Source organism: Dreissena polymorpha, chromosome 1, assembly GCF_020536995.1.
Source record: "Dreissena polymorpha isolate Duluth1 chromosome 1, UMN_Dpol_1.0, whole genome shotgun sequence".
Lineage (NCBI taxonomy): Eukaryota > Metazoa > Mollusca > Bivalvia > Myida > Dreissenidae > Dreissena > Dreissena polymorpha.
The window spans coordinates 139,664,736-139,687,692 of NC_068355.1; the positions used below are offsets into that span (position 1 = coordinate 139,664,736).

Consider the following 22,957-nt stretch of genomic DNA (forward strand, 5'->3'; position numbering starts at 1 on the left):
TAGACTACTGTTTGTTTGATACTTGTGACATTCTCTTATAAGTAAGCTCACAAGTTACCACAAATTGTTATTGTTTTGTAAACTGTGAACACTAATAAGATACTGTTCTATCAAGTTATTATTTAATTATCTCATTTTTACATAAAAGTTGACACCAAATGCTTAACGTTTTAAAGTAGATACATGAAGAAAAAATTTTACCATTTCGAGTATGCCCTTATTCAATTAGTTACCATGTTAACTAACAGCTTGCCTATATACTTTGAAAACTTTGAATTATATTTATTATTCCATATGAGCAACAGGAAAATGCACATTCGAAACATTTGAAATAAATATTAGCAAATACATAATGAGCCCTGCTCTGTGAAAATGAGTTTAAATGCATGTGCGTACAGATTCGTCCCAGATTAGTCTGTGGAGTCCGCACAGTCTAATCAGGGACGACACTTTCCGCTTTTATGACATTTTTCGTTTAACGAAAGTCTCTTCTAAGCAAAAGTCGAGTTTATGTGGAAAGTGTCGTCCCTAATTAGCCTGTGCGGACAGCACAATCTATTCTAGGACGACACTTTACGCACATGTACATTAAACCCCTTTTCACAGATCGAGTCTCTAGTATTTTATTCCAACGTTCTAATATTGTTTCATTAAATAAATATATATTGACTGTCGTTTTAAATGTGCGGGGTAAGAACTATACTGCTAAAAATGTTATATTATATTATACATATATCTTATAACATATAGCACATTATGCTCTAACTGGAATTTAAATTCTCGTAGCTGTTGTGTTGTTTTATAGTCCTAGGTGCTCGGATTCTTACCACATATTTTTTTTATTAAACAAATAAATCATATTGTACGGTCATTACACACTTCCGAACAGACGGCACTTCTCTTTTTGTGTTAAAATTTTATTTTTAGTGGCTGTAAATCTAACCAATTATTTTGTTGACAGATAAATGTTATTGTGTGTGTATACATAATGAGATGTATAAGCAATGTACATCTAACTTATTCCCGTCGGCGAGTAATATACAAAATTAATTTATGTTCTTATTTAAATAATAAATACAATGATTTACAGTTATTTATACATTTAAACTCTGTTCTTAGATACAAATCGAGTTGTTAAAAAACGACAGCATTTGTAACACATTCTAGATTATCGTCACATCAAACTGATAATTGTTGCGGAAATTGATGGATATTAATTAGCATGGGGTGTCTTAACTCGAATACTATGGAGTCCACCTGCCAGCTCTGCTGACACTTAACTTGTGTATAAAGGGCAAAAAGTGGGGAAAAAAAATTTTTGCTATAAAAACACAAGTACTGCAGAGTAAGTATATTCTACACTTCTGCTATGGTGTCGCGCAGGGGGATTGTGGATATTTTTCGAGACCAGTATAGAAAATGTTAACACCTGTTGGAGCCATATGACACGTGTGACCGGATATTAATCATTAAGTTAGATGTTTTGTGTTGTTTTTCTTAGAACATGGATTGTGTGCGTTAATTCTTTAAAAAAAGTGGAAATATATATTAGTTTTTAGCGTTCTCTATATCGTCTGCGTGTCATTTATATAAAAACGCAGAAATACCTATACATTTCCTGTCTTTTTTAATTGTATATGAATTTGCAAAGAAAAAAAAACACCGAAAAATTACACCCGTAACATATTACCCACGGACTTCAACCGGTTTTAAATATTTTCTTGTTGATTAAACTATCGGTACTAAGGATAATAATGGATAATAATGCTACTATATTTAATAAAATATCACATTTACAAGTGTTGCGCATCTTAGTGACGTGTAAATAATGATTTAAATCCATTTTATTAAAGCCCGTCTGCATTTTCCTTCTTTGTCCATATCGTATGCAATTTCCTTCTTTGTTCATATCGTATGCAGTTTTCAACGTTATCTATATTGTATGCATAATCCGTAAGCGTTTTAGTGACGGCCCAAAAAATCGTTTCGTTGTGCTTACTTTGACCCAGGATCACATGATAACAAAATGGCTGCAACCAGAAACGGTGATAGATGTTTATTGTTTGCAGTATTAATTGTTTTTCTGATGCACAGTCGGTGTCATGCGGAAAAGACAGTCACATCAGATAAGGTAGTATTTCCTCGATCGATTTATGTTAAGGAATGTTGCAGGGGATTAATATCTAAACTTAATATTGCCCCTCAAATTTCGCTCACAACTCAAATTCTCAATGCTGGTGAACAGATCCTCTTAGCCTTTTTGACTTAGGACTATAGTTCGTTAAATTAAATTCGTTAAATAGTACGTTAACCTGCCTAAAGCAAAAACTCATGCAAAACCATTTAAGCAAGAAATAATTGCTTTTTATGTACTTTTTTTATTCTTTTATTCTTTTTGTAAAATGTTGCCGTTAAAAGATGTCGCTATCGGTTAGGTCACAGTACACCGATCTTTTACACATTGTGATATTTGATTTAGCCTATAGTCGATAACGATGTCGAACAGTCGTCAAATATTTACATTGTGTTGTATAGGTTGCATGCAAAGGATAATGTATGTAGGCTTCCATTCAGGTAAATTTAATTTGTTTTTGAAGTTTATTCACTGCTTTCCTTAATTGGTAACCAACGACATCTGTTAAGTGATGCTTACGAAATATGTGCGCAAAACTGCGATTTTGTTTATGAATGAGTGCATATGGACTCCCAGAACCACCATAGCAAAAATTATCAAAGGCTCTGGGAGTACGTTTATATGGACTACTTAGGACTTGTGACAACTCTTTCATAATTCATTCAGTCTTAACGCTAAATATTTTAGACCAATAGCCCTTCGGGCTAATCAGAAAAAAAAATAGCCCGAAAGCATTTTCAATAGCCCGAAAAGGTTAACATAAAAGTTATGACTTTTTTGGCAAGGAACAACAAAAATATCCTTTTCCAATCAGAAACAACTACTTCTAATGAGTACAACATGTATTATTCATTTTTGATTACAACAGCAAAGGCATGCTCCGCGGACATCTCCATATCTCAGTGTTTCAGATTGCATCATTGGTTGGTCACAATTTCCTCAGGACAGGTGTCCTAAATGGTCATGTTTTTCAGGACATTTGTCCTTAATCATAAAAAAAAACTTTCACAGAGTTTTGTTAGCGCTCCGAGCCCTAACTAATTGTACTTTTTTAGTCTTTCTAGTTGCAATTTCTGGTGAATACAATGCGAAATTGTATATATCATACCATTCATATCACCGCATGTGTATTCGTCATACTATAGAAATGTTCATAAAGAACGTCGAAAATAAATTAAAGTCGACAAAAATGCTGTATCCGAACACGACAGTCCGAAAAAATGTATGTGTTTTGCACATAAAATAAAATGTGCATATCGTTAGATTCCAGAAAATGAAAACAATTTACCTAGCAAATACGTAATAACTATATAATTTTGTAATATATTGCTTAACTATATGCAACTGCAGTGCTTTATTTTGCTAATCGATCAATTTTTCATTTGCAACTTTTCGCTGACATTGTACAATTTTCGGAAAGTAGCGAAGATTTTTTGTCAGTTACCGATCATGTCCGTGCTATCCGCTAACCAAACAAAAACTGCCAATAAAATCGTCCATCTCCGGAGTCTATGTAAGAGTGGAACACAGACGTGTTGATTGGCTAACGACTTGTACCGACTTCTTCCATTGATTATATCTTTAACACAAAGTGGCTGACCGGTGTTGATGTATTTTTTTCACTTTGTTGACAATTTTACGCTCAAATATTTAATCGACCGATCGGGCTATTTTAAATGCATTTATTATCGACCGACTGTCCCAAGAATCGACTCGGGCTTCGGGCTTATAGTCTAATTCGAAGACTGATTCATTGATACCCTTCAATTAACATTTCAAAAATGAATGCTCATTGCTTATTGAGAATTGGATATGAAACAAGTGCCTGGTTAGATAATATGCTTATTTTCCTGTAGGTATAAGCCTTCTCCTATACATATGAGGTTGATGATATTGATAGAGAGGTTGATGATATTGATAGATTATGTCTAATTATTTGGACTAGTTCCAGCAAAAAAAATATGCATATATATCATTATTATTATACATTTTTTTGCCAAAGTGATGAAAAATGTTGTTTTATGACATATTGATAGTGTTTCAGTGAATTAACCAAGCGCCGAACACCTGTGGTACGAGCCCTGTATACACCAACCTCTTGATCTGTGGGTTTGAGCCCAATACTAAAACCACTGAAAGCATACAAATAATATAAAAGAAAGAGAACTGTATACACACTTATGTTTCTTGAAACACCTATCACAGTTTTGACCATAAAAATAAAGAGGACAAACAATTTTAATTTTAATAATGTAAGATAAAAGTTTGGCTCTACGACAAAACTATAACTTTGCTGAGGCCTCATATAAACCCTGACCAATCATATAAGGTAAAAAAAGGAATAAAAAGACTGACAGGACTCTGCCATTTGTTGACAAATTACTTATTTTATTATTTTATTTTGTTTAATTTCTTTCAGAAGCCTTTTCTCATCTTATTAATTTGTTTCGTTTTTTTCAGAGGCCAAAGCAGACAGACATTACAGATGTTCATATTGTGTTCATGAATCATCTAGGTATTTCATAGTTGTTATTTGTAATTCTGTCCAAAAAAAGTGAATTAGTTGTTATTATTTGTTGTAGGAGTTACATCTATTATCAATAGATGAATTTCACTTTCCCGCATAAAACGATAACCATGACACTTTGTTATTCTTTTAGTGCCACATTTAATGTTGTTTGTCCCCCATTGATGTTGACTCAAGACACTCAACTTAATTCCCCAAATGACACTCAATAACTAATGACACATTTGGCAGAAATGTTGCATAGATAATTGAATGTCTTTGGTAAATTTGTAGAATGTCGTTGCTCGATGCCTAGTGTTGTATCTTGTGTTGTTTTGAATATGGTGCATCATTATCATGCAAAAGGTCATCTTTCATCAACATTTTGAAATTCCTGCACACAAAATAAAATAAAATATTTGTTTTTTTTATTTGGATAATGATATCAAAGGTTTATTTAAATTAAGTCAGTAATTATTTGTAATTCAATTTGAGCTACTGACCTTCTAGTATTTAATACAATCAGTATTTATCTTTTATTGCAGATGTTAGCTTTGCTCTTGGAAAACAGGGCTTAATCATGCACGTGTGCAAAATGTCGTCCCAGATTAGGCTGTGCAGTACGCAAAGGCTAATCAGGGACAACACTTTTCACTTTTGTGGAATTTTTCTTTTAAAGGAAGTCACTTCTTAGCAAAAATCCAGTTAAGTCGGAAATTATTGTTCCAGATTAGCCTGAACGGACTGCACAAGCTAATCTGGGAAGACACTTTACCCACATGCATTAAATTCGCGCCTTCATTTCAGATGTTGGCTACAATGGTATACCAGACACTGGGTTCATAAACAACGTTCTAAACACATACTTCACTCAACATTTTCCAAGGGCATTAAATTTGTCAGCTGAGTTAAAAAAAGGAGGTAGATATACAATGTTTTTGTGTTATTGTGACAATTTCTTTCTTTTGCTGCAAAAATTTTCACCTTCCAGTTGACATGTTAATTAATATGGATTTGTTTATGGAAATGATTGTGTGTAAGAAAAAAAAATACATACAGTAACAATTATATTGGCACTCTTTTATGTTTTGTACTACATGTATTCTGTTGGGAATTCTAAAAACTTCTTCAGTTATTTCTCAGTGTGTTTACAATTTGATTTTGAGTGGGATATTATTAGCAATCACAAGGACCTGTAAGAAGTGCAATCATGTTTTTATTGCTAAATGACGTATTAACAAAATTCACGATGTTAATTTATTTTCAGGATATACAGAGACCTTCATCTACACGACACATCCCTGGCTGCTGTATATGTATCTCTACTGTCCTGATAACAATATACTAAATGGAATCGCACTTAAGGTTGGCCCAGTGACTGTCAGTCTCATATTATTTTAATGACACATGCCCATTATATTATTTATTAAGGATTTTTCATGAATGATTCTACATGCTTTTAAATGCTATAACTATAAACACTCAGGGGCTAAAGCTTAGGTTACTGTTAAGGACATTAAAAAATCAATTATTTGCCTATCTTTAAACAGGTCTCTTTAAAAGCAATCAAAGCTGTAATGTAATAGCAAGCACTCTCATTGGTCAATAGTTTTTAGCTCATCTATTAAAAAAAAAATTATGAGCTATTGTCATACTTGCGCCACTTACTAACTATCATAAGGGGACTATGCAGGCAAAGTTATGTAACTCTGACTGGCATTTTGACAGAATTATGGCCCCTTTATACTTAGAAAATTGAAAATTTTGTTAAGTTTTGTGTTTTGGTCCACTTTACTCCTAAAGTATCATAGCTATTGCTTTCAGACTTGGAACACTCGCAAACTATCATAAAGGGACTGTACAGGACAAGTTGCATAACTCTGGTTGTCATTTTGACGAAATTATGGCCCTTTTTTGACTTAGTAACTTTGAATATATGGTTAAATTTTGTGTTTACATCCACTTTACTTCTAAAGTATCAAGGCTATTGCTTTCAAACTTCAAATACTTTCATACTATCATGAGAGTACAGTACCTGGCAAGTTGAATTTCACATTGACCTTTTAATAACCTTGACTCTCAAGGTCAAATAATTGTATTTTGCTAAAATTGCCATGACTTTGTTATTTATGATCAGATTTGATTGATACTTTGACAAATCAACTCTTATCTGACATACTACAATAGACTCCACCCAAACAATGCCCCATGCTCCCCCCCCTCCCCTCCCCCGAATCCCCCCCCCCAAAAAAAAAGTAATTGTTATTTTTTATTTTATTTTTGAAAGATCATCTTATAAATGACCACACCCTAACACTATACCCCCCCCCCCCCGACCGACCCCCCCCCCAAAAAAAAATATATATATTTTTTTAAACATGGTTAAAAAACAAAAATATTTATTTTTATTATTTTATTTTTGAAAGACCGTCCAAGTATCCCACCTAAGAATCCCCCCCCCAAATTTATTTGATTTTTTTTGCATTTTTATTTCTTATTTTTGGAAGATAATGTAATAAATTACCACACACCCACACTATACACCCCTTTCCACCCCTACCCCTCCATCTTTTTGATTGAAGTATTGAGATAGGTCCCTTCACCTTTAAAAAGAAATATAGATGAGGGGTCTGCACCCGCAAGGCATTGCTCTTGTACTGGTAATAGCAAGCACTCTCATTGGTCAATAACTTTTCTTGTAATAGCATGCACTCTCGTTGGTCAATAATTTTACTTGTAATAGCAAGCACTGTCATTGGTCAATAACTTTTCTTGTAATAGCATGCACTCTCATTGGTCAATAACTTTTCTTGTAATAGCAAGAACTCTCATTGGTCAATAATTTTACTTGTAATAGCAAGCACTCTCATTGGTCAATAACTTTTCTTGTAATAGCAAGCACTCTTATTGGTCAATAACTTTTCTTGTAATAGCAAGCACTCTCGTTGGTCAATAACTTTTCTTGTAATAGCAAGCACTCTCATTGGTCAATAATTTTACTTGTAATAGCAAGCACTGTCATTGGTCAATAACTTTAGTTGTAATTGCAAACACTCTCATAGAATAACTTTACTTGTAATAGCAAACACTCTCATTGGTCAGTAACTTTACTTGTTATAGCAAGCACTCTAATTGGTCAATAACTTTGCTTGTTAAAGCAAGCACTCTCATAGGTCAATAACTTTACTTGTAATAGCAAGCACTCTCATAGGTCAATAACTTTACTTGTAATAGCAAGCACTCTCATAGGCCAATAGCTTTACTTGTAATAGCAAGCACTCTCATTGGCCAATAGCTTTACTTGTAATAGCAAGCACTCTCATAGGCCAATAGCTTTACTTGTAATAGCAAGCACTCTCATAGGCCAATAGCTTTACTTGTAATAGCAAGCACTCTCATTGGTTTGGTCACAATCTTTTCTTAAGACTAGTTTTTTCATTTAGAACATTCTTATCATTTGTCCAGATGAACTGTAATAAGTTCTATCTCAATACCGTTTACCCATAGAAGTAATAGACCATCATTTGAGCAACGTTCTGGGATAATTGAGCTTAATGCCAGTGCGTTAAGTGTCATCCCTGATAATCCTGTTCAGTCTACACAGACCAATCAGGGATGACACTTTCTGATTTTGTGTAATTTTTTATTTAAAAGATTTTTATTGTTTGTTTTTTAATCCTGTCAAGGCTTATCTGGTAGGACACTTTACGCAAATGCATTCAGCCCAATTTTCCTGAAGGTGTCTTATTGCCATAAAGGTGATATAAGTTGAATGATATTTGTTTAACCCTATTTGTCAGTGTCCAACGGCAGAGGAAAAGATTGCCATGGTAACGGCGATAAAGAATGGCGACGTGTCATACCACGCTGGACCAATGAACATGCAGCCTGAGAATATGAATCAACTGCTGTTTGAACTGAGTCTGAACATGAGCACAAACCTCGACCAGGCCTTCGACATCCAGCGCCAGTACCGCACACTCAGCCAACGCGACGTTCCTGGTACAGTCGATATTTTAAAGAGGATTTAGCAGTGCACACAGGCTTATCATGGACCACACTTTCCTCTTATATGATTATAATTGTTTGTTTAAAGGGAGTCTCTTCTTAGCGAAAATCCAGTTTTTGGGGATAGTGTCTTGCATGACACGTTAGTTACATGCATTAAGCCCTGTTTTCCAGAGTGAGGCACATTTAATCTGTCAAGAGGCAGTGTCTATTCATGCAGCTTATATGCCTAATTGAAATGTTAACATACATTCTCACTTCCTGAAAATTCACACTTAACTACAATGATTTGTGTTTATAACATGGTAAACTACTAAAGATGTTTGTTCCCATGTTCACACAAATACGCTGTGCTTCTTGGTGGTCAGTTGTTGTTCAGGCTAATGAAACATTGAACTCATGATTAATGAATCTGTCTACATGTTTCTTAAATGTCTAATAAGCATTATTGCTGATAATACAATGTTGGCACACATTTGAACCTCATTCTGGGAACACTGAGCTTAATACATGTCTTAAAGTGTCATCCCAGATAAGCCTATGTAGTCTGCACAGGCTAATCAGAAAACACACTATGTGAAATGGAATTTTTTGTTGAAAGGCAGTCTCTTCTAAACAAAAATCCACTTCAAACGGGGAGTGTTGTCCCTCATTAGCCTTTGTGGACCGCACAGGTTAATCCTGGAGGACACTTTACGCACATTCATTAAGCCTGGTTTTCCCAAGGCTCATTTAAAAATAACATGTGATTTCTTAATTGGAACAGTGCTCATCAGTATTAAGGACAAAACAAAATTGACAGAGAATTCTTCTATGGTGTGATAGTGTATTGAAAACATCATACATCTTATACAGGTATGACAATTGCTGTGATCCCCACACTGGTCAAGAAGAACATACAGGCCATCTCAGTGGGTGTGAATGATGGTACCAGCCCGCCAGCCGTGCCGAAAATATTCACTTGGAAGTTTGACGATGAAAACAGCGTGATCGCCATGTGGCACGCAGGTAGGGAGGATGTCATATGTTTGAAACTCACTCTGGGTAAAATGCATGTGGGTAAGGTATAGTCCAAGAATAGCCTATGCAGTCTGCACTAGTTTATTGGGATGGTACCTTCTGTTTTTCATGAAATTGTTTGTTTCAACGAATGTCTCTTTTGAGCATAAAGCAAGATAAGGTGGAAAGTGATGTCCCTGATTAGCCTGTGCACAGCAACGTGTATTTTCGCTATTATTGCATAAACAAATCACACATACCAAAATAAATTAAAATAACATTGAAAACAATATCTCTTGTTCATTTGACAACGACAAAATAATTAGATTATTTAAATACAGTTCAAGGTTGTATTTTACATATGCCTTACTCGGTCATCATCCGAAATGACGAGGCTTTACCTTCAGACAGGCAGTTTTCGATTTAAAAAGTGTTTAAACAGTGGATTAATGCAATGTTGAAATGCAGCCGCCAAAAGTAAGAAATGAGGAATTATTTTGGAATTTAAAACAGGAACATTGAAGGTACATAAACACTTACATTTACAGCTTAGTCTTAAAAAGTGTTGAGTAAATAACCTTAACTTCATTGACGTTGCCAATAAAATAAAGCTGTTGTCAAGAGAGTGCAGATGGTATAATTTGAAAAGTGGATTGAAATAGTCATTGCCATTATCCCTGCATGCATCAGGAACTTGGTGCTTATTCAGTTCCCCATTTATGCTTGGAAAGTCGTCAAAGGCTGGAGAAGGGAAGTAACTGCGTGTGGACCAGATTATGGATATGAAAAACACATAACAGGGCTTGAATCGCGCGTGAATCGCCTTGTTAATACACGATTTCTCCTGTTCAAGCCCTGCTTTTGCCAAGTTTCTGCACCCTGCCAGAGGGCATTATAGATAGAGTTTATGCAATAATATGTATATATTTCTCAGTAACTAAGTGTTGGAAATGAAGCCTCGGAAACTTGAATTTAATAAGAAAGGTCTTGAATTGAGTATAACTTTCCAACGGACTACAAATGTGTCAAAATACATATCCAAGTGGTAAAGGGTCAAGAACACTTTGTATGCTCCCCCACAGAGTGCGAGGCATTAAGCATGACTTTTTATCATCTGTCTGTATGTATGTACGTCCTTATTGTACATCCCGAAGCTTTCACAGTTTAACTAATTTAATGTGTATATGATCGTAAAGTAAAGAAGATTTGCTATGACAAGTTTTGGCAGAATAATGGCTCTTTGTCAGATTTTTATTCCCCACCAAAGGCGGAGAGAAATAGAATTGGCATTGTCCCTCTGTTAATTCCTTCTGTCAAAAAAATTATTTTTGTCCGGGGTTATCAAACTCAACGAATTTGCTTTTTTCACTATAGGATTTGTAGTCCAAACCTTGCTTAAACTTCACAATTCAATAACCTTACTGTGTAGGTAAATAAAACATTTTGTCTAGAAGAGACTTTCTTGAAACGAAAACTACGATAAAAGAAAAGCAGAAAGTGTCGTCCCTGATTAGCCTGTGCGGAATGCACAGGCTAATATGGGATGACACTTAATACACATGCATTATGCCCAGTTTTCTCAGAACACGGCCCATATAATGGATTTGTCTGTGTCCAAACATGTGTAATGTGGGACTCAGTGTCTGTGAAACATTTTTAATTTTGTTACACAATACATACATGTGCTAAGATAATTTAATTCCAAAACTGGAAGCACTTAAACTACTTTCCCCTTATTCAGGTGGTTACCCAGACAACCCTGGCCCAACCCCATCTGACCCCCAGGGTCTGTCCCGTGACGACTGTGTGATCCACGATGGCTTTGACACTGCTCTGTGCTTTGCCTTCAGGACAGACAACTCTGGGCCACCTGTTAATGTTCAGGTAAGTTTATGGACATAGATCAAGAGAGCATTGTTCAGGGAAAACCAGGTTTAGTAAATGGCGGATTAAGTGTCATTTCAGATTAGCCTGATCAGGGACGACACTCTCTGCCTAAACTGGATTTTCGGTTAGAGGTTCTTACACAAATTTCATACATTTCATAAAAGCCGAAAATGTCGTCCCTGATTAGCCTGTGTGGATCGCACAGGCTACTGGTAATCTGGGATGAAACTTTATGCACATGCATTAAACCCCCTTTCACAGAGTGAGGCTCAGTTATAAAGGAATTACATTCTTTCCTTTGGGATGAATGGAAAAGAACGCCTCTGCTGTGCCTAATGACACCATCTTGTTGATTTTCAAAACATCATTCTTTGTTTATTAGTATTTTGAGAAAATAACTTTTGTGACTTGATATGAAGCACTATTGAAATATTAAGGTAGCGCACCTCTAATGATTTCCTGTGATTTCTTCGAAGGTTGAAGAGCCTACTAGTAGGTGCCGTAGCCTAGTGGTTAAGGCGATAGACTAGAAATCTTTTGGGATATTCCCGCGCAGGTTCGAATCCTGTCGGCGACGTATACTTTTTTGCAACGTGTTTTATTTATTTTCTAACGTAATTTGATTTTATATGGCATATAAGCTATATTTATTGTTAAATATGTTGCAATTTTTATGCACATTCTTCAATTATTAAAATTAAAACAACGTTATGGCGAAATTGGGTGATTTACTGTTGAAAATACGAACCATGCATGTTGCATTTTTATTTTTATTTCAAAAAGTAAACGGTAAATCTGTCTAGTTCTTGGTATTTTTGCTGTATATAGTGTTTCTATAAAAACTAAGTTTAAAATATGACTTAAATGATACTATTTTGAATTTTATGACACTTTGTTTTCAACCGACCCTATTTTTACTTGGCTGAAATCACTTACATTTCATGGCGCTCTTCCATAGATAAAAATTTGTAAAAAATAAATGTCTGTAAAAGAATACTTATTTCATCTTGTTTAAACTTTAAACACCTTTACAGCATCTGTACACACCAACTGCATGCCCATATTTGGAAATTTGAATGAATTATGGAACTTTTAGATACCCCAGGGGTGAAAATAAACTGGACAAAAGCCGAGCGTGGGGGTGGTTTTGAAAAAATCGGTATATTTTTTTTAAAAGCATGGAAAGTCTACCTAAAAATTTGCATGTAGTTCAGTGAAATGATGCTGATTAAGAAAATAATTAATTAGATTATATTTGGATATGTGCCCATTAGAGGTGCGCTACCTTAAAATAAACAGTAAACACGTGACCAATCTATTCTAATGAAAACTGAGTGTTCTAAATGATTTAGGATTTATTTACAGTACAATTTGATTAATAGAACACAGCATGCAACCAGTACCATACAAATTGAAGGGACAACATTACGCACATGCATAAAGTCTGGTTTTCACAGAGCACAGCTGATATGTTTGCTGTTTTGCATGTTGTTTTGTTTTCTATATTTTTGTTGTTTACCTTCCAACTCATGTTTGTTGAAATTTTCTTAATAATTATAAATTCCCAATTTTATAAATTTAACTCTATATTGCAAAGTTTGTAATTCAAAATGAATTGTCACCTATGCAAACCTATGCAAATATTATCAGAAGCAGTTCTATAAATAGCACAAACCTGTTAGCTAGTTTTGTTGCAAATAATAATGTTTATCATTTGTTATTTCCCTTTACTTACTTTCTTAAAAAAGGAAATCCTGGGCTATTATGAAATCCTGAGGGCGGAGTTTCCTGGGGCCACTCTTCATGCCTCCACATTCGAAGATTTTGTTAAGAAAGTGGCACCAGTCCAAGACATGTTGCCTGTAGTTACAAACGAGATAGGGGACACCTGGATATCTGGCATCTCTTCTGACCCAAGAAAGATGGCAGAATATCGTGTTGTTATGACAGTGCTTACTGATTGTATTCGCTCAGGTAATATGAAATAGTAATATGAGCCTCATTGTGCAGTTTCAAACTCCCTCATGTGGTGATTGAATGAGCCATGTTGTTGGAAAACTGGGCTTTTTGCATGTGCGTAAAATGTCGTCCCAGATTAGCCTGCGCAGTCAGTTAATCTGTTACAACACTTTCCGCTGAAACTGGATATTCTTTTAGAAGAGACTTCATTTAATTGAAAAATGTCCATAATAGCGGAAAGTGTTGTCTCTGATAGGCCTGTGGGTACTGCACAGGCTAAACTGGTAGGCACATGCATTAAGCCCAGTTTTCCCAGAATGAGGGTCAATTGAGTTACCTGCCCATGTTCTGTTTCCAGGTCAGTGTGACTCTACCAGTGACTTCCGTATCCAGGATGCGGTGAATTACCTGATAAAGCTCGGTGAACACACTTGGGGCCTGCCTGGAGTGTACGACACTGTGAACTATACCAACAAGGCTTTCAGTATGGCCAAGAGTGGTGGGTGCAAACCAGTTTTTTTACCATCTTTGTAAAGCGACTTTTGGCCTCTAAGTTTGTGAAGAAACGAGTCACAAACTTAAAAAATTGTGCAAAAATGAGTCTTTTTAAAAATGTGAACATTTGTGGCACAAACTTCTCAAAGTTAAGAAAATTTGAAACAGAAACATATCAAATTTGTTAGAAACGGCCATTTTCTAAGAAAAAAAATCTCTGAACTTCGGTTGTTGTTTTTTTATACACCTAGCTGATGATGTTTGAGAGAGTTGAATTGGAGTAGTTTTTTTCCCAGGCCTTTTTTGCCTGTCCGCTGCACCACACTGCCTTTCTGAGGCAAAAGCCACCACTGGCCCTTTTTGATAACATCTTGATTGCCTCTTGTCAAACTTCAAAGCCTATGAGTATCAGTGTGGGGCCCCAAGTCAGTGAAGATGCGCACGGTTGTGTTTTAGTCATGCGTGAATAACCCAGTGTCTATAATAATTGATAATATCAGTGTTTATGTTGCTTTGTTATACTAAGCACATTAATCAGTCCCTAATGTGTACTCCTCCACAATAATAGCATGGGCAGTCTGCACAGGCTAATCTGTGACAGCGCTTTACACACATACATTTAACCCTGTTTTACCCTAGCGCAGCTCAAATTGTCTTTATTCATCTATTCCAGGTCAGAACTACGTGAACTGTGCGCAGTCTTGGGCAGAGCAGCGTGTGTACGTGCAGCAGACTGTGGATAGGCTGGAAGATCATCCAATCAGAGACAAGATCCTTGCTGCCCTTGACGATCTCAAACCTTCCAGTGATCCACCAAACCTGGCAGGTAGAGTCCTTAAAACAAGTTGACAAAGATGTGCGGAGGTATTAGACGCGTTTGTGATCAGACTTGAGTTCATTGTTAACTAGAACTGTGATGAGGAAATTAAAGTTAGCTTAAATTTGGTGATGATAATGCTGCTTTTTTCTTGTGACTATGGTGGGGGTTAAGGTGCTTATTTTTTGCTGGCGATAATAATATTGAAGATATTGTTGATGATGATAGTGGTTGTTGTGGTGGCAGTGTTGGTGATATTGATGATAATAACTATGGTTGTGGTGGTGATAGTGGTTATGGCATTGATGATGTTGATAATGATGTTGCTGATTTAATTGATGATATGCTTCATATGATGTTAGTGTTGTGATTGTGACAGGCTATGATGAGGTGGATCCTCTTGCAACGTACAAAACCACAGATGGGGTGGAGATAGCATTTGGGGAGTTTGGTGGTATCATTCAGCTGTTCGATCCCTTTAATAAGGTAGGATTTTCTGAAAAACATTCATATGAGCCGGGCTCTGTGAAAAGGGGGTTTAATGCATCTGTGTAAAGTGTCAACCCAGATTAACCTCTGCAGTCCACAAAGGCTGATCAGGGGCGACACCTTTCGTCTAAACTGGATTTTTGTTTAGAAAATATTTTTTTTAACAAAAAATATAAGTGCGGGAATGTGGTCCCTGTTTAGCCTGTGCAGATTGCATAGGCTACTCTGGGATGACATTTTACGAGCATGCATTAAGCCCAGTTTTCCCAGAGCAAGGCTCATTTTGTGATGTGACAGAAAAGTTTGTTTAACCCTTTACCACTTAGATATTTTGATGCATTTGTGGTCCCTAAGATAGTTAAATTTAATTCAAGACCTTTCTTACAAGATTCAAGCTTTAAAGGCTGTATTTCCAACCCTTAGTTACTGATGAGCAGCAAACAGCATACAACCTGAACAGTCTTTGAGTTTCTCGTAGGCTGTTCTGGTTTTATGCTGTTTGCACACAGCCATTTTCACTTTGCTTATGAGTGGGAAAGGGTTAAGATTCTTTTCCATTTATTATTTGTGTTGTGTTGACCCTATACTTATTTAAAGAATTGTAAACATTTCCAAAAACCAATATTTTATGAGGCAAAAACAAAACAATTTATTTATATAAAGACATGTGGTAGGTTGTTCTGAAAATAAGGTGGGTGCTTTAGGAATTGAGTTATTATACTATTGCATACAAATGTTGACATACTCTTCAAATAGAGAGATAAACACTCCTGACACAATTAATTCATTCATCGTACAGGAAAATTGGGCGAAATCCATGGACTTTGGGCGGTTCCTGTATCGTACGTACGATGAAGGGGACTTCAATCGGTCCAACACCATGTACCCCTACAGATGGTCTTCCTTCTATCAGAAACCCAACCTGACCATGAACAGCAACGCCGTCTCAAAGTTCTGGGATACCAAGCTGGATAAACTGTATAAATGGAAAGGTATTGGTGTAGTGTGTGGCCTATCAAATGTTGTTGTAGTGTGTGGCCTATCAAATGTTGGTCTAGTGTTGCCTATCAAATTTTGTGTGAAATATATGAGTTCAGTCTGGAAAAATGGGATTTAAAGCATGTGCATATAGTGTTTCCTAAGATTAGCCTTCGCAGTCAAAACAGACTTATCAGTCATGACAGTTTTTGCCCTAACAGGATTTTTTGGTTAGGCTAATCACTCATTGCCAACACTGGATTTTTATTAAGAGCAGACCTTTAAACAAAAATTACCGTAAAAGGTAAAAGTGGTGTCCCTGATTAGCCTGTGAGAACTGAACAGGCTAATCTGGGATGACACTTTGCACACACGCATTAAGCCCAATCTTCAGAGAACGCTTCTCGCTGTATGTTTTCAGGCAATGACTTTGTACTGCTTGCCAAGATTGTGATGTTGGAGGCCGAGCCTGTGATAGAGTTTGGAGCCCCTGGCGACGTGTGGATCACATATGCCTACAACCCCTCCAAGCAAGGTAATATTTATGAGCAACAGTCTGGCTAAACGGGGCTTAATGCATGTGGCTCAAGTGTCATCCCAGTTCAGCCTGTTCAGACTGCACAGGCTAATCAGGGACAACACTTTCTGCATTCAATAAATTTTTCGTTTAAAGGTTTTTAGCAAAAATTCAGTTAAACCATAAAGTTTTATCCCAGATAAGCAGGTGTCTCGGGATGTTTTTTATTTATTTTTACACTGATTCAAACATTTGTTGATGCCTCCCCTTTCAAAAGGGGGTTGGAGCAAAAAGTTTGCCCCTGTCAGTCCATCCATTAGGCCCTGCAATCTTTGTGTCCCACATAACTCCAAAAAAAATTCTGCCTGATGGATGAAACTTTACAAACATTTTAACCAGCATGTGAACTTGAACACCTGAAGATAATTATTCCCCGCCATAGGCAGAGGGATATTGTTTTGGCGTTGTCCGTCCGTCCATCTTTCCGTCCGTCCGTCTTTCCGACCGTCCGGCACTTTTGTGTCCGGAGCCATATCTTGGAAGTGCTTAGGCAGATTTCATTGAAACTACGTATGAGTATATATATGGATAAGAGGATGATGCACGTCATATGGCATTGTACACCATCTGTTAATAACAGAGTTATGGCCCTTTGTATCTTGAAAAAATGCTTTTTTTTGTGTGTCTGGAGCCATATCTTGGAAGTGCTTTGGTGGATTTCATTGAAACTTGATATGAGTGTCCAGAAGCATATTGGTGGGGGTTATCAATTCAACGAATTAGGTTGCTTTTTTAAGTAATGGGAGTAATGGCCCTTTTAGCCAAAACTTGTTCAAAAGTATTGCTGCTTAAGGTAAATGTTAACCAGTGTGTGAACTTGTGCACCTTCATATTTTGGTTAGGCTGTTTTACAAAACTTGAGTTATTGCCTTCTAGAAGGCCAAAACATAATTTGTTTACTTTGTGTTATATTTTTGCAAGAGTGATGAAACTTGACAAACATATTCATTCAGCACTTGAAACGCTCCTGGGTATATTGGTGTATTTTATTTTTAAAATTGCCTCTTAAAAAAGTGTTACGGGAAGACTCAATACTTGGTGTTCCTTAACCCTTTACCATTTAGATACGTATTTTGACGCATTTGTAGTTCCTTAGAAAGTTAAATTTAATTAAAGACCTTTTTTTTTACTAGATTCAACTTTTAAAGGCTTTATTCTCAACCCTAAAATACTGATGAGCAGCAAACAGCATTAATTAAACCTGAACAGACTGCGAGTCACTTGCAGGCTGTTCTGGTTTTATGCTGGTTGCAAAAGTCATTTTCACTTTGCTTCTTATGGGGAAAGGGTAAAGAGATATAATGCCAGCACCCCTAATGTAAGGTGCAAATCACAACCTATTGAGTGCAATAGAAATTGTTGAGAGAATGGCTTTTCTTTACTTTTTGTTTCTTTCAAAGGAAATTGACTTCTTTTTGAAGACCTGTATTTCGATGTTTACACTAATCTAAATACAAAGAAAACACAATTTCATAAACATACAGGTTGCCTCCCTTGTCTATTAGGTATACAAAATACTAAATGAATCTCGTTCTGTGAAAACTTTGCTTAATGAATGTTTTAAGTGTCATCCCAGATTCGCCTTTGCATTCTGCACAGGCTAATCCAGGACGACACTTTCTGCTTTTATTGTATGTTCCTTATAAAGGAAGTCTCTTCTTGTACAGTTTTAGTGAAATGTGTCTGCCCTGAGGTGCCTCTTTGCACAGGCTAATCTAGGACGACACTTGACGCATTTACATGAATTAAGCCCTGTTTTCTAAGTAAGGCTTTAATCAATTGACATTCTTTAGGTTTTCAAGTCACGCTACAGTGGTTTGACAAGACGACCACGCGTATCCCAGAATCCCTTATGTACTACTTCTCCCCAAATCCGCCAGTTCCTGTCCAACAGAGCCAGAAAAAGAAACCAGTCTACAAACAGGAAATGGAAATGGAGAATGAGTATTCAAGGGGAACAACTCCAACCTACTCATGGAAACTCAGGAAACTTGGGCAGCTTGTCAGTCCAGATAATGTTGTACTGAATGGCAGTCAGTATTTGCATGGTTAGTGACATAGCCCTTTACAACTCAGATACATACTTAGACAAGTGTGTAGTCCCTTAGAAAATCAGATTAAATTGAACACCTTTCTTACAAGATGTAAGTTTTAAAGCCTTCATTTCCAATCCTTAGATTATGATGAGCAGCAAACAGCATAAAACCTGAACAGTCCACCAAAAATTAGCAAACTAGATATGCTGTATTCACCATCTTCTCAGCAGAAAAGGGATAATTGAGTTTTTACAAAAATATGAGTGTATGATGTAATTGTTGGATTATTCGCTTTTTTGTATGGGCAATATCAAAATTACAACGCAGTTATTCTTTAAAAAAATGGAGACACTTAAAAACAGTATAATTGGGAAGTTAACATTATAAAGATTACTAAAATGTAATAATACAATGATATAAAACAAATATATATGTAACACTTTTGGTGGCATGATTATCTTTGTTTCTCATTTGTGAAGTTGTGCATAGTGGTGTTATGATGTGATTGATTGCAAAGTCATGAAGATGATATCATAGCTTCTGGGGGTGGGGGGGGGGACTTGAAAAATGGTCTTACTCATAAATATTTAGGACTCCATAGCTTCTCAGTGTGCCTGTACAAAGTTAAGGAAACACATTGGACTTCGATATTTGTTAACAAAAAAATTAAATTGCAAAAAACTTGTGTATGAGTTGTTACTCACAAGAACTTATTGAAAAAATAACATCCTGAGCAACTTATTTTCATACATGTTTACTGTCATGTGTTTTCAGTAGTTCTGATTAACACAAGCCTCTTTCTAGAAAAACGAGGCTTATTGCATGTGCATAAAGTGTTTCCCAGGTTAGCCTAACAAGGCTTATTGCATGTGCATAAAGTGTTGTCCCAGGTTAACCGGTGCAGTCTGCACAGGTTTATCTGGGAGGATATTTTCCGTTTTAATGAATTTTTTCGTTTAAAGGAAGTCTCTTCTAAACCGAAGTCTGTTCTCAACAGTGTAGGCAGAAAGTTTCATCCCAGATTAGCCTGTTTTTACTGCACAGGCTAATCTGGGATGACACTTTATGCACATGCATTAAGCCCAGTTTTCTCAGAAAAACGCTTAGTTAGTTAGTTGTCATTGGTGGAATATGCTCAACATCCATATTACAAAACATTAATTAATTAAAAAAGCAACTTATTTTCGTACATGTTTACTTACATGTGTGTTTTCAGCTGTTGATTCTGATGTCCTGTACACAACCACCCAGGGTGACGGTCTGCAAGTGGTTGCCATAGACACACCCCTGGTCTCCCTGGCAACAACAAGCACCGTCCCCTCCCCGTTTCCTGTGCCACTGCGGCCAATCTCACAGCAGGAGATCACGGGATTTGCGTTCAACATGTACAACAATATGTGGGACACCAACTACATTCTGTGGTACCCATATTTGGAGGGTGACGAAAACTTTAAGGCGCGATTTGAAATCAACTTCATTAAAAATTGAGACTTTAGTAACCCTTTACCACTCAGATACAAACTTTGACGTATTTATAGTCCCATAGAAAATTTAATTTAAGACCTTTCTGACTAGATTCCAGTGGTAAAGGCTTCATTTCCAACCCCAATATACTGATGAGCAGCAAACAGCATGAAACCTGAAAAGACTGCAAGTTACTCGCAGGCTGTTCTGGTTTTATGCTGTTTGCAACAGCAATTTTAACTTTGCTTCTGAGCGGGAAAGGATTAACCCTTTGAATGCTGGGTAATTTGTCTTCTGCTAAAATGTTGTCTGCTGAATTTCTAAAATTAGCATTTTCTTCGATTTTTTTAAAGAATACTATCAGAATAGCAAACAGTTTGGATCCTGATGAGACGCCACGTTCTGTGGCGTCTCATCTGGATCCAAACTGGTTGCAAAGACCTTCAAAATTCGGTTCCCGCACTGAAAGGGTTAAATATGGACTGCAACTACAACAATTTCAATTTGAAGAACTGTGATATCTTTGTAGTTTATTTGTTTACAATATGTGTTGATCTTTGGTCATCTGCCATTCGAGTGAGGTGGCATTTATGTATTTTCAGAGGAAAAATATTTGTTTAATTATTTAAATTATTTGGTGTTAAAAAAAAAATTGGCAAGAAGATTTCTTTATATCAGTAGTGTTTTTCAAGGTCCTGTTTTTTCCATTTGTCGAAAAATGAAAAATAGTCCCTACCAATGATAATTATTTCAAATTATATTAAAATACTCTATGCTTTATTTACTTGCATCTTAAGGGTTACGTGAAATGGAATGAGTTTGAAGATGAAAAACATTTGAAAAATGATTGTTTCTATGCATTTGATGACTGTAACCAAAGTTCTCGCAGAGATTTTAATATAGATGCCACTATTTCAATTGTTAATGCTTGTCATTTAGTCCAGTGCGAGCACCATATATTATAGGACTTGGAGGAACACATTATTTCTTATAATTGTGCCTCTTCCACCCATATCACTCAACTTTTCTTGGGTGTTGCCTTGATTTGGACTATTCCATGCATATTACTAAACTTTTCTTGGGCATTCGCTTATTTTGGACTATTCCATGCATATTACTAAACTTTTCTTGGGCATTCGCTTATTTTGGACTATTCCATGCATTTTACTAAACTTTTCTTGGGCATTCGCTTATTTTGGACTATTCCATGCATATCACTCAACTTTTCTTGGGCATTGCCTTTATTTGGATTATTCCACCAATATCAACCAACATTTATTTACCTTGACGTATTTGAGACTGATTATAAAGTTATGAACTTTCCTAGAGATAACCTTAATTGGTTTGGAAACCATCAAGTGTGGTAACAAACATGGTGCAATGTGTTTTGTCTGTGTCTTTCTGTCTGAATATTGAGTTGTTTCCCTTACTCGGTGAATGAAACACTGTACAGTTACTATATGAGGCTCGCTGTGGGATATAGGGGCTTAATGTGTTTGCCTAAAGTATCATCCCACAGTAGCCTCTTCAGTCTGCCCGGCTAATCAAAGCCGCCACTTTCTGCCTAGGCTGGAATTTCTTTCAGGAGAGACTATCTTTAAATGAAAAATTCCATAAATGCAGAAAGTGTTGGCCCTGAATACCATGCCGATACTTCACAGGCTAATCTGGGATGACATTTTTGCATATGCATTAAGCCTAGTTTTCCCAAAATGCGACTCATTATATTGTTCAGTCTGTGACACTAAAAATGTGTAATAAAGTGAATCAAAATGTGACAACTCTGAGCTTTGTCAACAGCTTGTTGGTGCATTTCATTAAGTGTTGTGTGCTTATGTTAAATTATTATTTTATAATAATGGCAATATATGGAAATCTGCATCAGCTTGTAAGAATTATAACTTTTTGACGATGCTGGAACAGCGTCGTCTAAGGTTTGATAACCAGTAAAAAAAATTCTTCACAATGGGAACCTATGTAAAAGACCGAGCCAGTCCGATTGAGATAACTGGATTTTTCAGTTACTTCCCTTGGCATTCGCCACTGCGAAGGAGATTGCTCGTTGATTTTCATTGATAACATTCTCCTAGCAGAGTCGTCGTTCGTGTTGATAAAGGTAAATATTAATAGAACAGCATATCCTGGGGAAACAGATTCAATAAAAGTATCAGAACGTTAATTTAAAATTAGTAATTTTACATCCATTTTATTTTTATGGACCAATAAAACAACTATATATTTTCTCTATTTTGTTTGATATTTGTTCTCGATTTAGTAAATAAATTGCTAATAAAACATGTAATATTAACTTTTTACGTGATCACAAAACTAAAGAATGCGAACAATTTCGAACCTGCAAATTGTAAACGCTGCACTGCTATGATATATATAGATATAACAACATTTCTTTGCGTAATTGTCCGTCCCGCTAGCGCAGTGGTAAGGACATTCGCTTTTTCACCTTTACGACACCGGTTCGATTCCCGCTCCTGGCGCAATGTTATAATTTGTCTGTTTTGTGGTCACCATTCCGGACAGGTGTTTTTTTCCGGATAATCTCATCCACCCCCCGCAGCATTTGACCATATAAAAAATTAAAAAGTATTTC

General features: G+C 36.2%; 1 protein-coding gene and 1 non-coding gene across 2 annotated transcripts; both read left to right on the forward strand.

Moving 5' to 3' along the window:
- The first annotated feature begins 1,999 nt into the window (after window positions 1-1,999).
- Window positions 2,000-22,136, forward strand: LOC127852359 (uncharacterized). The gene is made up of 15 exons (XM_052386313.1): window positions 2,000-2,131; window positions 4,595-4,649; window positions 5,448-5,561; window positions 5,908-6,005; window positions 8,441-8,642; window positions 9,504-9,656; window positions 11,389-11,531; window positions 13,283-13,508; window positions 13,852-13,992; window positions 14,662-14,814; window positions 15,185-15,291; window positions 16,094-16,286; window positions 16,694-16,807; window positions 18,643-18,897; window positions 20,102-22,136. The coding sequence occupies exons 1-15, from the start codon at window positions 2,027-2,029 to the stop codon at window positions 20,371-20,373; spliced, it is 2,331 nt and encodes a 776-aa protein (XP_052242273.1). The 5' UTR covers window positions 2,000-2,026; the 3' UTR covers window positions 20,374-22,136.
- Window positions 12,030-12,111, forward strand: Trnas-aga (transfer RNA serine (anticodon AGA)). Its single transcript has one exon. It is a non-coding gene; the product is annotated as a tRNA-Ser (tRNA).
- Window positions 22,137-22,957: the final 821 nt, after the last annotated feature.